Here is a 16,754-nt window from a genome sequence, read left to right as displayed (position 1 = left end):
AAAATAAATACAATATTGTTATTTTTGCCCTGTTTTCAGTCAACAGAGGTATTTAGGCTCAAACCATTGTTCCTGCACTTTTATGTATTGATTTAAACCCTTTCCTACTCACTTGGTTCTTCTTCCTTCCATCCACTGTTCTCCCCTTGGCCAATTGCCTGTCCTCTGGTCAATTTCACAAACTGATTGTGTGACACACTGCTAAGGAGGGGTTAAAATAAATGGGTTAATACAGTCTATAAAAAGCTTTCTGGGTTGAATCTCCTTGCTTATATCGTTGATCCTTCAAGTTGAGCTGGATTTCTGGTGACTTCATGGATACTTCCACACAGAGGAATATGGAATTGGTTTGCCACTGCCTCTTCCACCCCCACCCCCAAATTTGCCACTCTACTTTAGAGCCCTGGTATTCCTGGAGCATTCCAATCAAGTACTGACCAGGCCTGACCCTGCTTAGCTTCCCAGCCCAGACAAAGTTGACCAGATGTTGTCAGTTCTGAGGCTCTCTATAGAAAATGTCCTGGTTTGATTTTTCCCTGCTTACATATATAGTGGCTTTTTTTTTTCTCTAGCAGCATCTTGCAATGAAAATGGATAGTGCTGTAACTTTGAATTACGTTATGCTCAACAACACACAGAAGCCAAGAAACCATCAAAATAGTTGAAATTTTGAGGGAAGAGTGCCAGGACAAGTAGGGAGAGTAGGACATGTGTTCCATGAGTAAGGCAGTTGACACACTTGATGGTATATAATACCTGTACAGGTAGTCCTGTTTAGCGACTGCCTCAGACAGCAACTGTTCGCAGTTACGCCAGTTGCATGGCCAAAAAATAACTTTGCAACCAATCCTTGCATTTATGACCTTCACAGGTCTGTAAAGGAAAGGAAAGGTAAAGATCGTAAGCACGGTCATGATTTCACTTAGTTACTGCTTCACTTAACAACTGAGTTGCTGGTCCCTATTGTGGTTGCTAAACGAGGACTACCTGTATACTGTACATCTGTTTCAAGATTCAGGATGTATAGAAGAGTCTTGAAGGACCATCATGATATAACTGAAGAGTCTTCTACAAGAGGGAGCACTTATATAGATTTTTATGGTACTGTGATATGGAGGAGATTGCCCTTGAGAAGTGTTCAAAGGCTATGATGAAACTAGGATGCAATAACTGGAGTATATCACAGGGATGGTATATTCATGAAAAAAAGGCCCACTGTGCATGGCCAAATCCTCACCTTCAGTTATTACTCAAAGTTCTTTTTTAAAGTTCAGCCTGCAAATGAAGCAGACCATCTGATTTAGTGCTTCATCTTCATTCATTCCAGGCACACAACCAGTATTGTCTATTTTGCACATAAGAAAAACAGCAAACTGGCTTCTTACCCTTTCATTCATCCTAAACTCATGCCTTTATTCCCAAGTACAATAAGCTTTAAAAAATAACAAAGGTTTGAACATATTTTTAAAAGTATATACATGTAATAAATGTTCTCTTCATCTCAATACTACCTCATTTAACTTATTAACTTAACATTTAAAAATGCTTGAAGTACTGTGTTAAATTAACGTTATGCACAAATAAATATGCTTCCTCTTGAAGCAGATGCATCTGTTATACTGCAACTGCATTCTATAAAGATTAATAATTTCTAGACATTACTGACCCTATTTTCACATAAATTTTTGAACTGTATTTAACTCAGCCACAGACCAGCTTCAAAATGAACAAAATTCTGGAAAACGTCTCCAGTACAAAATCCTCTGAAATTAATCACACAATACAGATATCTTGCCATAAGACCCTGCATTGTTCTGGAGATTGGTCTTAAAAGATCACTCCGACTGCTTTGTTATCATTGATACTTCAATATTCAAGGATATATTTGTCTATTCTAAATAAAATAAGGGTCTAATGTTACTGAATTTCTTACACTCTAGGATATTGGATGCTCTGTAACCTATGCAGAACAGGAATGTAGAAACGTGCGAAGCGAGGAATGATTTAGAAAACAGTAAGGTAGCATGGAGCAACCTAATTGAGTTGATATTTGATAGGTCTGTGGTAGATCACATGGCTCTGTGTGCATACATTTCCAGGTTCAATCTCAGTACCTCCCTAGCTGAGAATCTATCAAATAGAGATTTGCAGTTTTTTGCATTAAGGTATCAGAAACAACCTCCAATCTCAATAAATCGAGGACGACAGATCAGAGGTACTTCCTCTCACTTCTGGAATGGTTTTGCTAAGGCAGGTTTGAGGAAAGTTCTCTGGATAAAGAGAGCTGATGGGTGATTGTCAAATGGAAATAACAGTACCTAGGATGAGAGGAGAAAACTCAAATGCATAGGAATACCTGCAACATGAATGGAGCAAGAAAGGCCATAAGAAAAATTGGTGAATGAGGCACCGTCAGGATACTTAAGGACAACTGGAAAAGACAGGACCCGAAGGGAGCCAATAAATGCACATAAAAAGATTGAAATAATCAAAGTGAAAAGTACATTAAACAAAAATGCTCTGAATCAAGGGATCAGATACGGCAGAAAAGGAAGATTTGATAAGGAACTAAAACAAAGCCTTCAGTCTTTACAGATTAGGGTACCTAATAGGATATCTAAGTCCAGGGTACCTGAAATACAATGCAAATCCTGGTACCAGGGGATCCAGAAGTAATCAACTCCTACCACATATGAAATTAGCAAAATACCTACAGTAAGAATGGACACAGTCCAAAGTATTATTTGCCTATCTGTTCAAAAATTGTAAAGACTCTGTTTTTACCATCAGTTGTTGACAATAAAAAAATTTAATGATTTTTAAAGCAGTAATTGCTAACAAACCTTGTTAAAGAAAAGTCCTGTTACCTTTATTACTTGTTACATTCCACTTGCTTGAAAAATGACACCCAGTGATCCTGTCTATTAGCGTGATGATAGACAATGGATGGTCAAAGAAAAACCTTGTTCAAGATCAAAGAGCAGGCCGCTCTAGCAACCCGCTGGAATCTCCCGCTGGAATCTCCCTCTGCTAAAAGAAACTGTTCTGCACATTTGAAGCAGTCCAATAACGCTTAGCAGCATTAGTTATAAAATGCAGAACTTTGATGTGTTCACGTATTAAGCAATATTTTATGGCTAAAATTCACTTGTGCTCCAAAGCATACATAAAAGTTTTGTTTAAGCTGCTAACAGAATGATTAGCCCTTTATGTTTTTCTAATTTAACAAAATGTAACAAGTCTTTTTCCCTTTCCAAATCTTTAAGCACAATATGTTGCAAGTTTTTTTCCTTCCTACTACTCAGCTCTTCTTAACCCATTTCTTCCCCTTTCCTGTTAAGTTGCAGACCACAACATTCTTGGAACTGAAAGGGGAGATGAAATGCTTTTCTACTTCAAATCTAATCAACCAGTCTAGCGTCATTCAGTTGCTCCATCCCACCCACTCTTTCCTTTGTGTCATTTGAAGACTTTAATCTCCTGTGCTTTAGTGACAAAATGTCTACTATCAGATGTGTCCTTCAAAAAGCTCTGAAACTCACCTAACAGAAAATTCCACCGTCTGTCAATACAAGACGGCTGTTCGGTTTTTATGTTGAGTTGGAACCATACCTTTACCTTAAGAATGCAAAGAGTAATTCAGCAAACCATTCAATGGAAATTAAATGCAGCATTGTAGACTTCCCTAGAATCATGATTCAGACAGTGAGTAATGCGTACTAATCTTTTTCAGAGAACAGTCATCAACATAGTGCATTACTCACTGTGACTGGTACCATATACATATTCATTTCCATCCAGCTTTCAAACAGAATGCCAAATTCTTTAAAAAGATCCAAAGTTAATAAAAAGCACAATATCTGTCCATTCCTAGGAAATCAAAGCCATTCATTTTCCACATTGTGCATTGATCCAAGGGCGCATATATATCCTTATCTCCTTGCATTATAAAACATCTTCCAATTGCCTTTCAAGAACACAGCACAGCTACAACTAGTAATCCCTTTTGAGGCTTTTTTTTTTTTAAGACAACAAGAGGCACTCACATAAGACTTGCTATGGTACCAGAAGCAATCAAGAAGAGTTTGAAATCCCTGAAGTACTATCTGCAAGTATTCAAGTAGCAATTAATGCAGCATATGAACAGTTGTAGCGTCAGATGAGAAAAGAAAAGGGGTTGCTGGGCTTCAAGCAGAAAGCTACGGAGGAAAGCTCATCGCATCGGACACTGTTTAAACAGCTGAAAGAAACCTTCCCTATTGACATCATACAATGAAGCACTTGGCAATCTCTGCTGGTGACTTGGGAACAGAAAACAAAATTCAGCATTGCAGAAATGAATTTGCATTCAGGGAAGTGTTTCAATGACCCTCCACAATCCTATGAAAGCAGCTGTATCTTAAGGAACTCCAGGGGCTGGGGGATTTGACCTAGCCCAGGTGGACATTTTCCTGGCAGAAGGTCACTGTTGGACACAAGCCATAATTCTTTGAGAGGCTCAGAATACTTTTCTTTGAAGCTGCTTCTCTGGATTTCAGTACAACTCAGGTTGTATGGATTGGAATCCCCAACCCCACCGCAACCCAAATCGATCTCAGAAATGCACCTAGCATAAAATAATTCATCTTATTCAACCTTTTCACTGATGACAATTTTGGAGAGCTCATAGACGAAGAGCACCATTGCCATGCCAATCTGTTTTAGAAATGTTGATCATCACAAGCTGCTCAGAGTCCACACATCTCTAGCTACCTGTTTTAGGTTTCACATTAAGCAACTAGCACCACCCTCTCCCAGGCACCTGATTTGCTACAAAACCCAAGTATTCCACTAAAATCAAATTATTGCCCAAAAATAATATTACAAGTCAAAAATGCATTGATTTTTACAGGAATTCGAAGCTTAGAGAGAGCTAAACTCAGTCTCCCAAAGCCAGGGCACAGATTTTATGGGCAGGGGCTCCCGTACAAGAGTATTTTTAGGAATTTGAAATAAACCCTACTGACTCTCAGAATTCAGAAGCCTCAGGCTCCTTCTTCATCCTCTTGGTAGTATCTGTCAATTACATCTGAATTAAAATAGATCACTGTAACAGTGATATCATCCCTATACATGCGTGCCAAATCATCAGGAAGAGTCAACATTGCCATAAGTTTTTCTTGGTCTATCTCCCCATAGTCGTTAGTGCCAATGGCATGTCGGATAAGGTGGGTCGCCACGTTCTGGTCACAGGGCTGGACAGTCCTGGCCTTCCTCCGAAGCAGTAGGTCTTGCACATACCCCAGACTGGTTGGTTTCTTAAAAGCAAGCTGGGTTTTCTGGACATCAGGTTCAACTGTATGGCTTGCAATGAGCTGGACCACCTCTTCATTACTCAACATGTCCCACAGGCCATCAGAAGCAAGAACTAAGAATTTATCTTGCCTCCTTATTTTGTGGTAAGTGACCTCTGGTTCAGCAGTTAAATAAGGGGGTGTATGGTAACATGGAGGGACATACTCATAAATGTGTAAACCCTCCAGGTTGCAGTGGTTTTTAAGGACACTCTGCTGCAGCTCCTGACTCCACTTGAACATGACGTCTCCAAAAGCTCTGGAGGGCATAAGGACTCCCAGCAATCTGTTGTTCATAATGAGAGTGTCCCCTTCAGAAGCTGGGTGCTCACTTTTTAACCGCAAGATTTCTGACTCATTGAAAGCATTGTGATCTCGTGTAAGGGGTAAAGCAGACCATGTTCCATTCGAGTTTTGAACTCCCAGGATCACTCTGCAGTCCCCAGCATTTGCAACGTGCAGATGAACCTGATCAACATGAGCTACGCAGGCAGTTGCACCCGAGAAAGCCACCTGAAGAGCTATATTTTTCAGCAGTTCATTTTCTGAAGGTGCCTGAACTTCCAATGATATGTCTGAGTCCAGCCTTTTAAAAGCACTGATCAAAACTTCTTCCATTGTTAGTCCAAGTTCTGTGTACGGGTTCAGTAAGTCTTGCCAATAAACTCTGAGCTGCTCCAGGTACAGGGAAGCAACCTCATGGAAGAAGCTGTCATTGGGGTGCTTGTGCCACTGAAGAATGGGCAGAACTGGCTTCATAGACTCCATGGCCAATTCAATCTCTTCCAGTGTTTGCCGAGGCAGAAGAGAAACAGCAAGGTAAGAAAACAGCCTCTCGCTAACCGACTGAGCACAGGCATAGCCAGCATGGCCATCAAAGACCCCGAACATCATTCCCCTTGTCTGCAAACATGTTGCAGCACTTCGGCGGTCTTCTATGGGCACGTTGGCTCCCAAGTGGTTGGACTCAAATTTCAGTACCGAGCTGAGGTTCTTCCCATCAAACTCAGGGACAGTGTAGGACAACTCACTTGCCCTTAAGACCTCATCGATCTGTGACGGTGTCAGATGGAAGGAGAAGTCTTCTTCTTCTGTGGAGGTATGTCGGAACGCTTTTCTCAGAGGAAAAGTATTATTGATGTTGCAACTGCAGCCCGCTAGAAACCAATTTGAACGACCTCTGGCAAACAAACTCTTCCATGCTACTTGATTCTGAGTCAGGACGTATCTGGAATATAGGCGTCCTCTTCCAGGCAAAGTGGCAAGAGTGGACCTCGAAATAATAATCCAAGAAGGCATAATGCCCATCGTAAGATTCCGTAGCCTTCAAATCAGCACGTTTTGGAAAGTCTACAGGTAAAACAAAAACATAATTAAAGGAGAAAACATGAAGACTGCACAATTTCTAGCGCTGATTTTCCAAATTGCCTTGTACCAAGAGGCTCCTGAAGATAAATGATAATAGCTTGTAATTGTTCTGAATAATAATTTAGCGTGCACAAGGAACTTATAGTCACCATTCTGGCAACATTCACATACAAGGAATCAAACAATAAGTCTGGACTCTAACAGGAGTTAGCAGTAGGACACCTTCATAATTGCAGTATCCCTCAATAGCCTTTACAGCCCTGCAAAATTCAATATTTTTAACTTTTCCAAAAAATGGCAATGGCAGAAATGTTTTGAGACTGAGATTGCTAAATCTTGTGAGGTTTTGGGTGTTCTAATGTCATATCTGTAATGGTCTGTGGGAATGACCTTGAGAGCAGGAGGAAGAGCCACAGCCTAGACAACCATCACGCAAAGGTATCTCAGCTCATAGAAGGAAAAGGGACATGGGAAGCATTTCAAAAGGGACTCTCCCTAGTTTTCTGGAAAGTAAAAGTAAAGGAGGAAAGAGGTGCTTTCAGACTTGCAAGATTTTGTTACTGTAACCTTATAATAAAGGTAGTGTCAGTACTCATGGTTTGTGCTTCTAGTCTGGACTGCCTTGAAGGGCTGACAATATCTCAGGAGTATGGTAGCTGAAATCTTATGACATTTGGTGATCTTGAGAGCTTTCCTTTTTTTTTTTTTTTTTAACTAAGAGGCACAGCAAGTCACTATACATTGTGGATGCCCATTGCCTGAAAAGTTTGCTGATTTCTGGACTACCACAACAGAGGTAGATTTTAAAACTGCCAACTGTAAGTACTGTTGGAATGCGCTTAGATCTCAAGATAGCAAAAACCATTTACTTAGACATCATCTCTTGTTTTCAGGGATCATGTAACATATGACTGCTCATCTGGGTTAATTTTGTAACTTGATTTCATCAGAATGTGCTTTTTGACAATTAAAGAACCTGCATCACCCAATGCTTTGCAGAGCTCTTACCCAATGAAAGACTTCTGACTTGCTTCTCTTAAATAGCGATAAATGAATGGAAAGTCAGCCACGTTACAGTTGCAAAACTCTCAGATTTAAGAAATCTATTTTGTAAACTCCCACATGAGGAGCAAAAACTGTGTTTAATCCCTATGGCTAGCGCAAAAGAGGTCCAATAAGCAAGTAAGGTAGCATCATACATTGCTGCCCACTTTTCTTCAATTGCAATTTGATGCACATTCCTTTGGGAGGAAAAGGCCCACAGAAATCAGCAAGGCTTGTTTCTGCGTAAACACGCTCAGTAGTGAGCAAAAGACAACTTGCATGTTCTGGAAACATTCTTACCTTGATGGACATTAACCCAACAAAAAACATTCTATCTTGTATATGTACGCACACAATGAAACGTTTTATTGTTGTATACCATTGAATTAAATGAACCCAGTGAGGACTATTTGTCCCTACACCTTCTACAGATGTTCTTCAAGGAGAAAAAGTTATCCCCTCACAAAAAAAATATACACCAACAATCTAATTACAATCAACTCCTGGGTAACAGCTGAGCCTGGCTTTTGAACTCTGTTATTAAGAACCATGAAACCATAAGGAGATATGAAAACAAAGGACGTGAGCATTTCCAAAGAAATAAACATCAGGAGATACATAAGCCTACACTCTATTTACCTGTGGTTGTTCTCTTTTTATCAAACCTTCCAAGTAATTTATTAACCTAGCTCATCAGGAAACATCTGCATCTCAGTGGAAGAACAGTGGCTTGCCACAAAGAAGATCTCAAATATAAGTCTTCACCCAAAACAGTGTAATTGTTTCCTAAAACTCTAGAGAGCCTTTCCTTGTCAGAGGCCTGGTTCACACCTTACCCTAAGCCAGCCTGTATTTTGGCTGGTTCTGATTCAGCTGGATGTGTGAACTATCACTGGTAAAAAATGGATTAGGATTTAGTACAATATGGGAGCCAAGCCAAGTGAGACTTCCTCAACAAGCATGACATTAGGATCTGGGTGGAAGAGAGGAATTGTGCAGGGGACACCATGAAAAATAGGGTTCAGGGTTTGGACTGATTAGACCGATTGATAGCTTTGCTGCTTTGAATGAAAAGTACTGAGTTAAGATAGGAGAGTTATTTCAATATAAGCTTCTCCATATGAATAGCTGACTGCAATGGCCAAAAAAAGAAAAGAGGTGGAAAAATTACACTGATACAGAAAGCTGTGAGAAGAAAGAAGGGGAAGCCTGAAATGATACCCAACCCCAGCCTGGTCCATCCAGCAGCTCTCTCCATCAGGATCCTGTTAGAAGCTGCAGCTTCTCAGGAAGATGCTAAGAGCCAGAAAGCAGAGAATGTCAACATGCAGCTGTTTTCAACCGCAGTTCAAGGGAGCGTGGGAAAAGAAAGATCAAGGAGCTTAAAGTTTGAAGTAGGAGTGGCTATAAATTCTGTACCATCTCTCACATTAGTTCAGAGAGCACCTTCCTTCCCTGAATTACAAAAGTTCTTGGCTGTGCTTGTCCATGTAACTGGGGAGTTTACTGTCCAGTTGTGTCAGCTCTTCAAGGTGGACAGGGTCAAGGAACAGACACGGCAAGAAATCCAGGAATATTTAATACCTGTAGGCTATATGGTATTAAGAGAATCTTGAAAGTCTGTTCTAAACTTTCACCACCCCTTCTGAAGGACAATATAGTCTCTTTCTCACACTTTCCCAAGGCTGAGTAACTGTCTTTCCTCTCCTTCATCCTAGTCCTACTCAAGGCCAGAGCTAAATTCCTCTACAAGTTCCTCCCATGTCATGGGAACTTGACACCCGATGTGGGTTAGTACAATTAGTAAACTCAACCCACATCGTAAAATGGGCTGGAGGAATCAACAGTACAAATCAACATAAGGCTGCTTCCAATTTCAGGGTTGGGTTCAGATAAAGTACTGTGTCTTCTTAGCAGCTCGTGATGTTCAAATCCACGTTATGTAAATACACCACTCACGAGATGTACAACTAATCCCCAATTTTAATTCTGCAACCCAAGGTAGCTTTGCCCAAACTTGATGCAAAATAGAGGCAGAAAGGCACGCTGCTCCATCCACCTCCACCCAAGATCTATTATCTTGAAGGATCCCAGAAGAGAGAAGCAGGAAGACAACAAACCTGCTCAACCAGATTCTTCTCTCTCCTGGCCCTCCCCCACCATCACAACAATCGCCAGCTGCCCAAGTAGCAAAGGTGCTGTCGTTCATCCATTGATTTTTTCAATATTCATTGCATTTTGCAAGCAATAATATTCAATAACAGTCATTGCCATTCGCAAGCAGTATAAATAACTGACCATTATTTATACTGCTTGCAAATCACTTTGGAAGGATAGCTATCCTAAATGGCACGATACAAATAATGTATAAGTAACATAGATAATAGGGAGTAATGTTAGCTGTCGGTTTCTGGCCCCTTCCAGTCTCAAAAGAAGAGCTCCAGCTCTTGTTTCGCAAGTGGGGCAATTTGGGTGCGAGACAACTTCTGCTTGAGAAGTGTGGAGGAAGAAAAGGCAGTGAATGAGCTCAGATAACATTCATACAGAAGCCTTGGGCTGTTTCGTCACTTGGCACCACCTCTGTGTGTGCTTTTTTACACGTGTAATGGAGCTAACGTCTCATAAACATTTCTGACTCTTTACCCCAAGATTATAGCTGCATCAATACAGTATGCCAATCCATGTTTATGGAGTAACCCACAACTGCCCAAATTTATAAGAACTTGCTAGGCTATAAATCATGGTTTATAAGTTAAAATGGGAAGACCTATTAATTTAAAAGCAAAAACACCACATTTGCATCTCATCATACTCTTGGCAATGTCTGTGCTTGTAATCTAGGTTTTAGTTGGCACTGAGCTGGACTTGATACCTGGTCATTGCATGGACAAACATGTGTTATCCATCCACTGTTATCTTCCCCTTTTGTTCCTTGCATGAATCTTATGATGTATAAAATATTTTTTCTAGTCATCCACTTGCACCACATGTCTAAAATATGCAAATTTCTGTCTGCTAATCAAAAACTCAACCTGTCTTTACTTAGTTCAGGACTGACTAGTTTGTCTTGCAGCCCATGGTATTCTTAGTGATTATACATTTAATCTGTATATAATACTGGCAAGATTCATTCTCCACTTTCTCGTGAAAAACAGAAGTTGTGAAGTTTCCTTTTCACCGTTACAACAATTGCTTCCACTTTCTTGATGAGTTTCTGCCATCTTCCATTTGTTTGCACTAGAAAACCTGCCAGGTTTTTCAAATCACATTTGTTTGTTTTTATGGCTTTCTTTTTCACACAGACTGGCTTCTTCCCTTCCACTGCACTCCGTTCTTCCCAATTACAATCCATACAGTTTCTTCTATTTATAGAAACAAACCAAACAAAAATGCAAGAAGGAATTATGAAACATTTCAAAGTTATTTACCTTGTTAATCATTCATGTTTTTGCTCTTTCCAAGTATTAGCAGGGCAGATGTCCTTCACAAAGACCTGTTGAAAAATCAATGTAATAAGATTTTTTTTTAAAAAGACAGAAACATGTTAATTGTCAGGGCTGGCAAAACAAGGCCATTATTCCCTCTTAACTATAAAGTCTAACGTACTCAACTATAAATTCTAATGTATTCACAATATACAGGTAGTCCCCAGGTTAAGAACGCCCAGTTTATGGACGACCCATAGTTAAGAACGGAGCCTCCTGTAGCAAAATTCAAATTAAATGCACAATGATTCAAATTAAATATGCAATGGTTTGAGTTAATTACACAATACTACTTATTGTATGCAATAATACTGTTCTGGGTTACATACAAATTCGATTTAAGGACAGATCTTGGGAACGGAACTCGTTCTTAAACTGGGGACTACCTGTATTTCTGACCATTTGATACTGTTTGCTATCCATAGACAAGGACTGTGCTGTTTGCATAGAAAAAGGATGCCACTACAATGCACAAAATATGACAAAATATGACAAAAATATGACAGCACATGCCACAAATTAAAAACTGCCTTCCAGGGTGGGTTTTCCATATCATGCTGAAGTCCCTTTTCCTCGGCTTACAGCTTGGATCAGCTGCAGAATGTGTTATACAAACACTTGTTTTAAACCTGAATATTAAAGCCTCCCTCTGTTACCTTGCTGCAAACCTCAACTTCCCACCCTACAACTACACCCCTGTCATTCCCTTCCCATAACCGCTTCACAACCTCAGCAAAAAATACAACGTGCAGCTGAACACCACTGGTGCTCAGCCCAGCTCAGCAAAAGGAGAACCTAAAATGTACCTAAGTCAAGTTAATAAGACATCGCATTTTGTTACACATACGGGCACATCAAACTAAACTTCGTGCTGTTTGAGTAACAGGTCAGCAGCGGGAATGTTATTTTAGAACCTGATAACAGTGTTTTTGGCTGAGGGTTGGGGTTCGTTGACTTTACTTCTGTGATGTTGTTAGAAGTGTATTGACTATGTTTGCATGGTCAAAAAGGTCAGCCAGCAAAAAGAGAACCCAAGAGAATGTAACACTAATAATTGGGAACGTCTCAGGGACTGACCTTTTATACAAGCCTTTAAAACGTTATGTAGCAAGCTGCAATAAGAATCACATTAAAGATGTGATACTTTAATGAGCTGGGTCATTAAAGCAGCTGCTTCTTTTTTCAGGGCCCGGTGGAAGCTCCCAAACAGACCTGCCTGTTTTCATAAATAGCACAGAGCTGCTGCACCCACACACGCTCCAAACCACTTGTTTTAAATCACATGTGATGCACGCACAGTTCTGGAACATACAGTGCTCCTTACTCCATGACACGTTAACAAATATACAGAGAACTGTTCCTCTCCTAAACTTACACCCTATAAGAACGACCACTTTGTAAATCTATTCCCAGCATGTGCAAGAGAGAGAGAAAAAAAAAACTGTAGCAAATGCCCTGCTACCTTCAAATTTTACAACTTCGGAAAATGTTGGAAGATTCATTAGAATCTTTCTTTTCTTTTCCATTTCTTTTTCTATATTTCTTTTTCACTTTTTATGACATTTTCTTTATTCTTCCTTCATTCAAAATTTGCACTGTTTTTAATTCTGTTGAAAGGCTTCAATAAAAATTATTTTTTTTGAAAAAGGAAAATGGAATGCCAAGCCTCCTTTTAAAAAATCTTCTCTGCCGCACCAGACTTGCTGTTGCCCCTCTAAGAGGCACACAGTTTAATAGCAATAATATTAATAAATCAAATTCCTTGGCAACAAAAATGGCAGGCTCGGACCTAAGCATTCAACTTGAGAGTCTCCACCTTGTAAATACTTTGTAACTCTTGAACCCAGCTCCGTTTCTGGACCAGCGTCGATCCGATCTGCAGCAACTAATGGCTGATCATGTTTACACGGCACTCCCTTTCAAAGTCTACGGAGAAACACAACAGATAAAGAAATAACCCACGCTTAAAAACCAAAACCAACCCACCCACCCAGTATTTCTCTCCAGGCGATAAAGGTTTTCACCTGCTGACTTCCTGCATACTGAAACCTCCGCCGAAAAGATAAAACCCGCGTACGATTAGTAACATCCTGGTTTGCGGCGCTCACAAGAAGCGGCTGGTCAAAACAGCGAGGCAAAGCGAGGCTTCAAAAGAAGCGTGGCTCCGCCCCTGGAATGCGCAGCCATTGGCTGCAGCGAGAGGCGTGAGAAGGCGATCAGAGAGCTGAGTGGCGGCCGTGGGCAGTCACGCCCCCGCGCTGCTGCGAGCTCGCTGGGGCTACCCAGCTGGGTTCTGCTGCCCCCCAGCGGCCGTTCGGAGGTTTGCAGCCTCAACGCGGTCTCCCGAGAACGCGGAGACTTCCGAACGGAACGGAACCCGCCGAGAGGGTTTCTTAGAACGTGTGAACGGCCATTTTAGAAGTGGCGGGGCCCCACGTCCTTTTGGATTCGCGCAGCCCCAGCAAGTAAAGCGAACCCGCGTATTCTCAAAGCTGGGGGTCTACGCCCGTGCAACCTAGGGAGACTTTGACAAAGACGTACCTCTCGCGTCGGGTCTGCCCGCCTGCCGAGCAACCAGAGCCGTATGGGTTGTCCCGAGGCGAGGCGAGGCGCGGCGCGGCGCTCCTCCCCTCTTATACGGGAAATGACAGCACGCCCAGCCCCAAACACGCTGCCTCGAGAATAAGCCCCCCCCGTCGTTTCCAGTGGGGAGGGGCTTGACCCTGGAGCCTTCCAACGAAACGGGGGAGGGGTCCCCCCTCTCAGGCCGACTTAGCCATTGTTCCCTGAACAAACCCGGATGAAGTCGGTTGGCACCCCAGCTCAACCCTAACCCCACGCCCAGCCCTCAGGGCCTTGTTTCCCCTCCTAGTAAGCCTCCCAGGACCTTAGCCACAGCCTGCTACACGGAAAGGTCGGGGGTGCACGTGCGCACACGTACCCACGTTCTCCAGAGCGGCGCGCAGACCGGCTGTCTCGTTGGGCTGGCGAAGGGGAAGCCTCCGCCCCGCCCCGCCCCGCCCTGCCCCGCCTTCTGCCATCTGTGCCAGCCTCGCCTGTCCTCGGGTGGCCTCGCAGCACGCATCCTGCGCTGCAACCCGCCTCCCGAGCGACCGAAGCGAGGCTGCCGCGGCGAAGGCGGGCTTGCGGGTGGGAGGCCTGGGGCCAGCCGAGGTGCCCGCACGCGCTCCCCTGGCTGCCCGCGGCGGCCGGACTCAGACGTTGCGCGAGGCAGAGGAGCGCGCACGCTACTCCCGGGTTCCCCAGGCGTTTCAAGCGCCTTGAACCCGGCTTCCCCGGCCGCGTTCCCTGCGGATGGGACGGGCTCGGCTACCCCTTTAAGTGTCAAAGCAGAGCGTTCGGTTTGGATTTCAGGTGGATCCAAACCCGGAAAGCCCACCTTCGCTCTGGTTTTGTTTTTTCAGCGGAGGGAAGGAAAAAGGACGTTGGTGGTCGTGATGGAAAAACCCAGGTCGAAGTTGGTCACGATCTCAGCTGCAAACCTCTCCAAATCGGAGGCCGGGATTTTTCCATCACGACCTTTTTATGTGCTGGTTCTTCCCCTCTCCCATGTTTTTAATGTCAGTCAGCTCGTAATTCTTGGCTCTTCTTCTGTAGAACAGCCTAAAGGAATATTTAGAGGAAATGACAAAATGCGTTTAAAAGAAGAAGAAGAAAAAAATTACTCGAGCACCAGGGCCCTTTCTTTAAAGATGTCGGTGACACCCTGTGGATGTCTTCAGTTGTCATCGGTTAAAAAGCTGATGGAATATAACCCTCTGGAGAAGCATTTGGTTGGTTTAAAAAGCCCTACTCGCTTTTGAAGCATCTGCAGAAAAGGAGTGAGTAGGCCTGCAATGTGGCTTTTGGACCATACACTTGGGTGCTCCAAGTCTGTTTAACTCCCTCCCAGTTCTTCCTTCCAGCCTTGGTCATGCTTTTGCTCCTTCCTCTTTCTATCATGAGAACTTCTGAGACCTTTTCATGACATTTGCCAGTCTTGCAAGGTACTACCGACCCCCTCCTGGTATTTGGGTACCATAACACCTCGTGCATGGGAGCCTGACATAAATTAACATCTGTATGCCTCTCTGCTCTGACAGCTTAAGGGAAGGTGGACAGGATAGAGAGCCTCTATATACCCCTTTCTGCTTATGCTGAGCCCCAAGACCTAGATAGATAGATAGATGGATAGATAGATGGTAGATAGATAGATGATAGATAGATGGATGACAGATAGATTATAGATTGATGGATGATAGATTGATGATAGATAGATAGATAGATAGATAGATAGATAGATAGATAGATAGATAGACATCTGTGTGTAATCATCTAAAATGTGGAGGTCTGCGAGTTTAATTTCTGGTGGAAGGTTTGCACACCATAGAATAACATCTGGCTGCCCACATCTGATGATTCAAAAAAAAAAAAAGATGAAACTGGTAAAGTGTTGCCTTTTGGTGGTCACTATAACTGAAAACACCACACCGGATGTGCACTGTGTAAAAATAGAGAAATTCCTGCCCCAAGCAGAAGTCATGAAAACCCTGGACATGGGGGCATGACATAATATAACATCTGTCTCTGCCCTGAGAGCCTAAGGGAAGGTGGACAGTCTATACCGGTGTTTCTCAACCTTGGCAACTTTAAGATATTTGGACTTGAAGTCCACATATCTTAACATTTCTGAGGTTGAGAAACACTGGTATATACCATTATGAGAGCTCCTATGGATCCCTTTCTGCAACTACTGAGTGTGAAGACCTGGATAACTCCTGTCTCTCTATAGTCATCTAAAATGCATAGATCTGTGACTTTAATTTCTGGTAGAGGGTTTGAATCCCATCGAATAAGATCTGGCTATGTCCCTCTGATGAGTCCCAGTAAGGATGAACCTGGTCACCTACTGCCTCCTTGTGGACCATGTAAGAAACCAAATTGACTTTCCTCCTACAATGTCTGTTATTACCACAAAGTGACACTTCCATTTTTTTCCTCATTTTTCCCGTAACTTTTTACAAGAGCTACAGTAGGCTACCATATTTGCGGTGTGCAAATCTGGATGGCAGCAAAGCAGTCCCTTTCCTGCCATCTGGTGGTGATCTGGATTTTTGCAGCTCAGATCCTGTAGCCCTAAAGAAAGCGGTAATCAGAGTGAGCGTTTTTATTTCTTTAAGGGACCTCTTTAAGATGGAACAAGTGGAAAACAGGCTAGGACCCCAACTTAATTATTATAATAAGAAAGGGTCCTGGCATAGTTAAAGGCAATGCCTTGTGCTGAGTGTATACTGCAAGTAATAAGAAGCAAATTAAATATAATGTTGGGTAAATAAGTAACTAGATTATTTTTATTTTGTATTTTTCTCTGTTATCAGTTTCTTCCTCAAGGATAGGAGTTCTTCCTGGGCAACATATTTATGGTGTGATTTCCTGGAAAAAGAATGCGTGCACATAAAACATTTAGTGTTATCAGTGTAAATACTGTTTAGTTACGATAAGCATGTGCTGTCAGATATAGCCA

General features: G+C 42.3%; 1 protein-coding gene across 4 annotated transcripts; it reads right to left on the bottom strand.

The window, feature by feature from the left end:
- Positions 1–92: 92 nt before the first annotated feature.
- On the bottom strand, positions 93–14,092 carry PDP2 (pyruvate dehydrogenase phosphatase catalytic subunit 2). 4 transcript variants are annotated; one of them, XM_088136015.1, is made up of 4 exons: positions 13,772–14,092; positions 13,020–13,156; positions 11,174–11,238; positions 93–6,683 (listed from the first exon to the last, which is right to left on the bottom strand). In XM_088136015.1, the coding sequence occupies exon 4, from the start codon at positions 6,639–6,641 to the stop codon at positions 5,025–5,027; it is 1,617 nt and encodes a 538-aa protein (XP_087992141.1). In that variant the 5' UTR covers positions 6,642–6,683; positions 11,174–11,238; positions 13,020–13,156; positions 13,772–14,092; the 3' UTR covers positions 93–5,024. The 4 variants fall into 4 exon arrangements, with proteins under 4 accessions (XP_087992141.1, XP_025025064.1, XP_025025070.1 ...); XM_025169296.2 differs by having other exon boundaries at positions 13,047–13,156; positions 13,772–14,091; XM_025169302.2 differs by lacking the exon at positions 13,020–13,156.
- Between the last annotated feature and the right edge of the window lie 2,662 nt (positions 14,093–16,754).

Source organism: Python bivittatus, unplaced genomic scaffold, assembly GCF_059951505.1.
Source record: "Python bivittatus isolate LINGU-HERP-01145 unplaced genomic scaffold, Pbiv_v1 ctg000190_np1212, whole genome shotgun sequence".
In the NCBI taxonomy this organism is placed as follows: domain Eukaryota; kingdom Metazoa; phylum Chordata; class Lepidosauria; order Squamata; family Pythonidae; genus Python; species Python bivittatus.
Note: the sequence above shows the minus strand (reverse complement) of the source record. Positions and strands in the feature narration are given on the sequence as shown.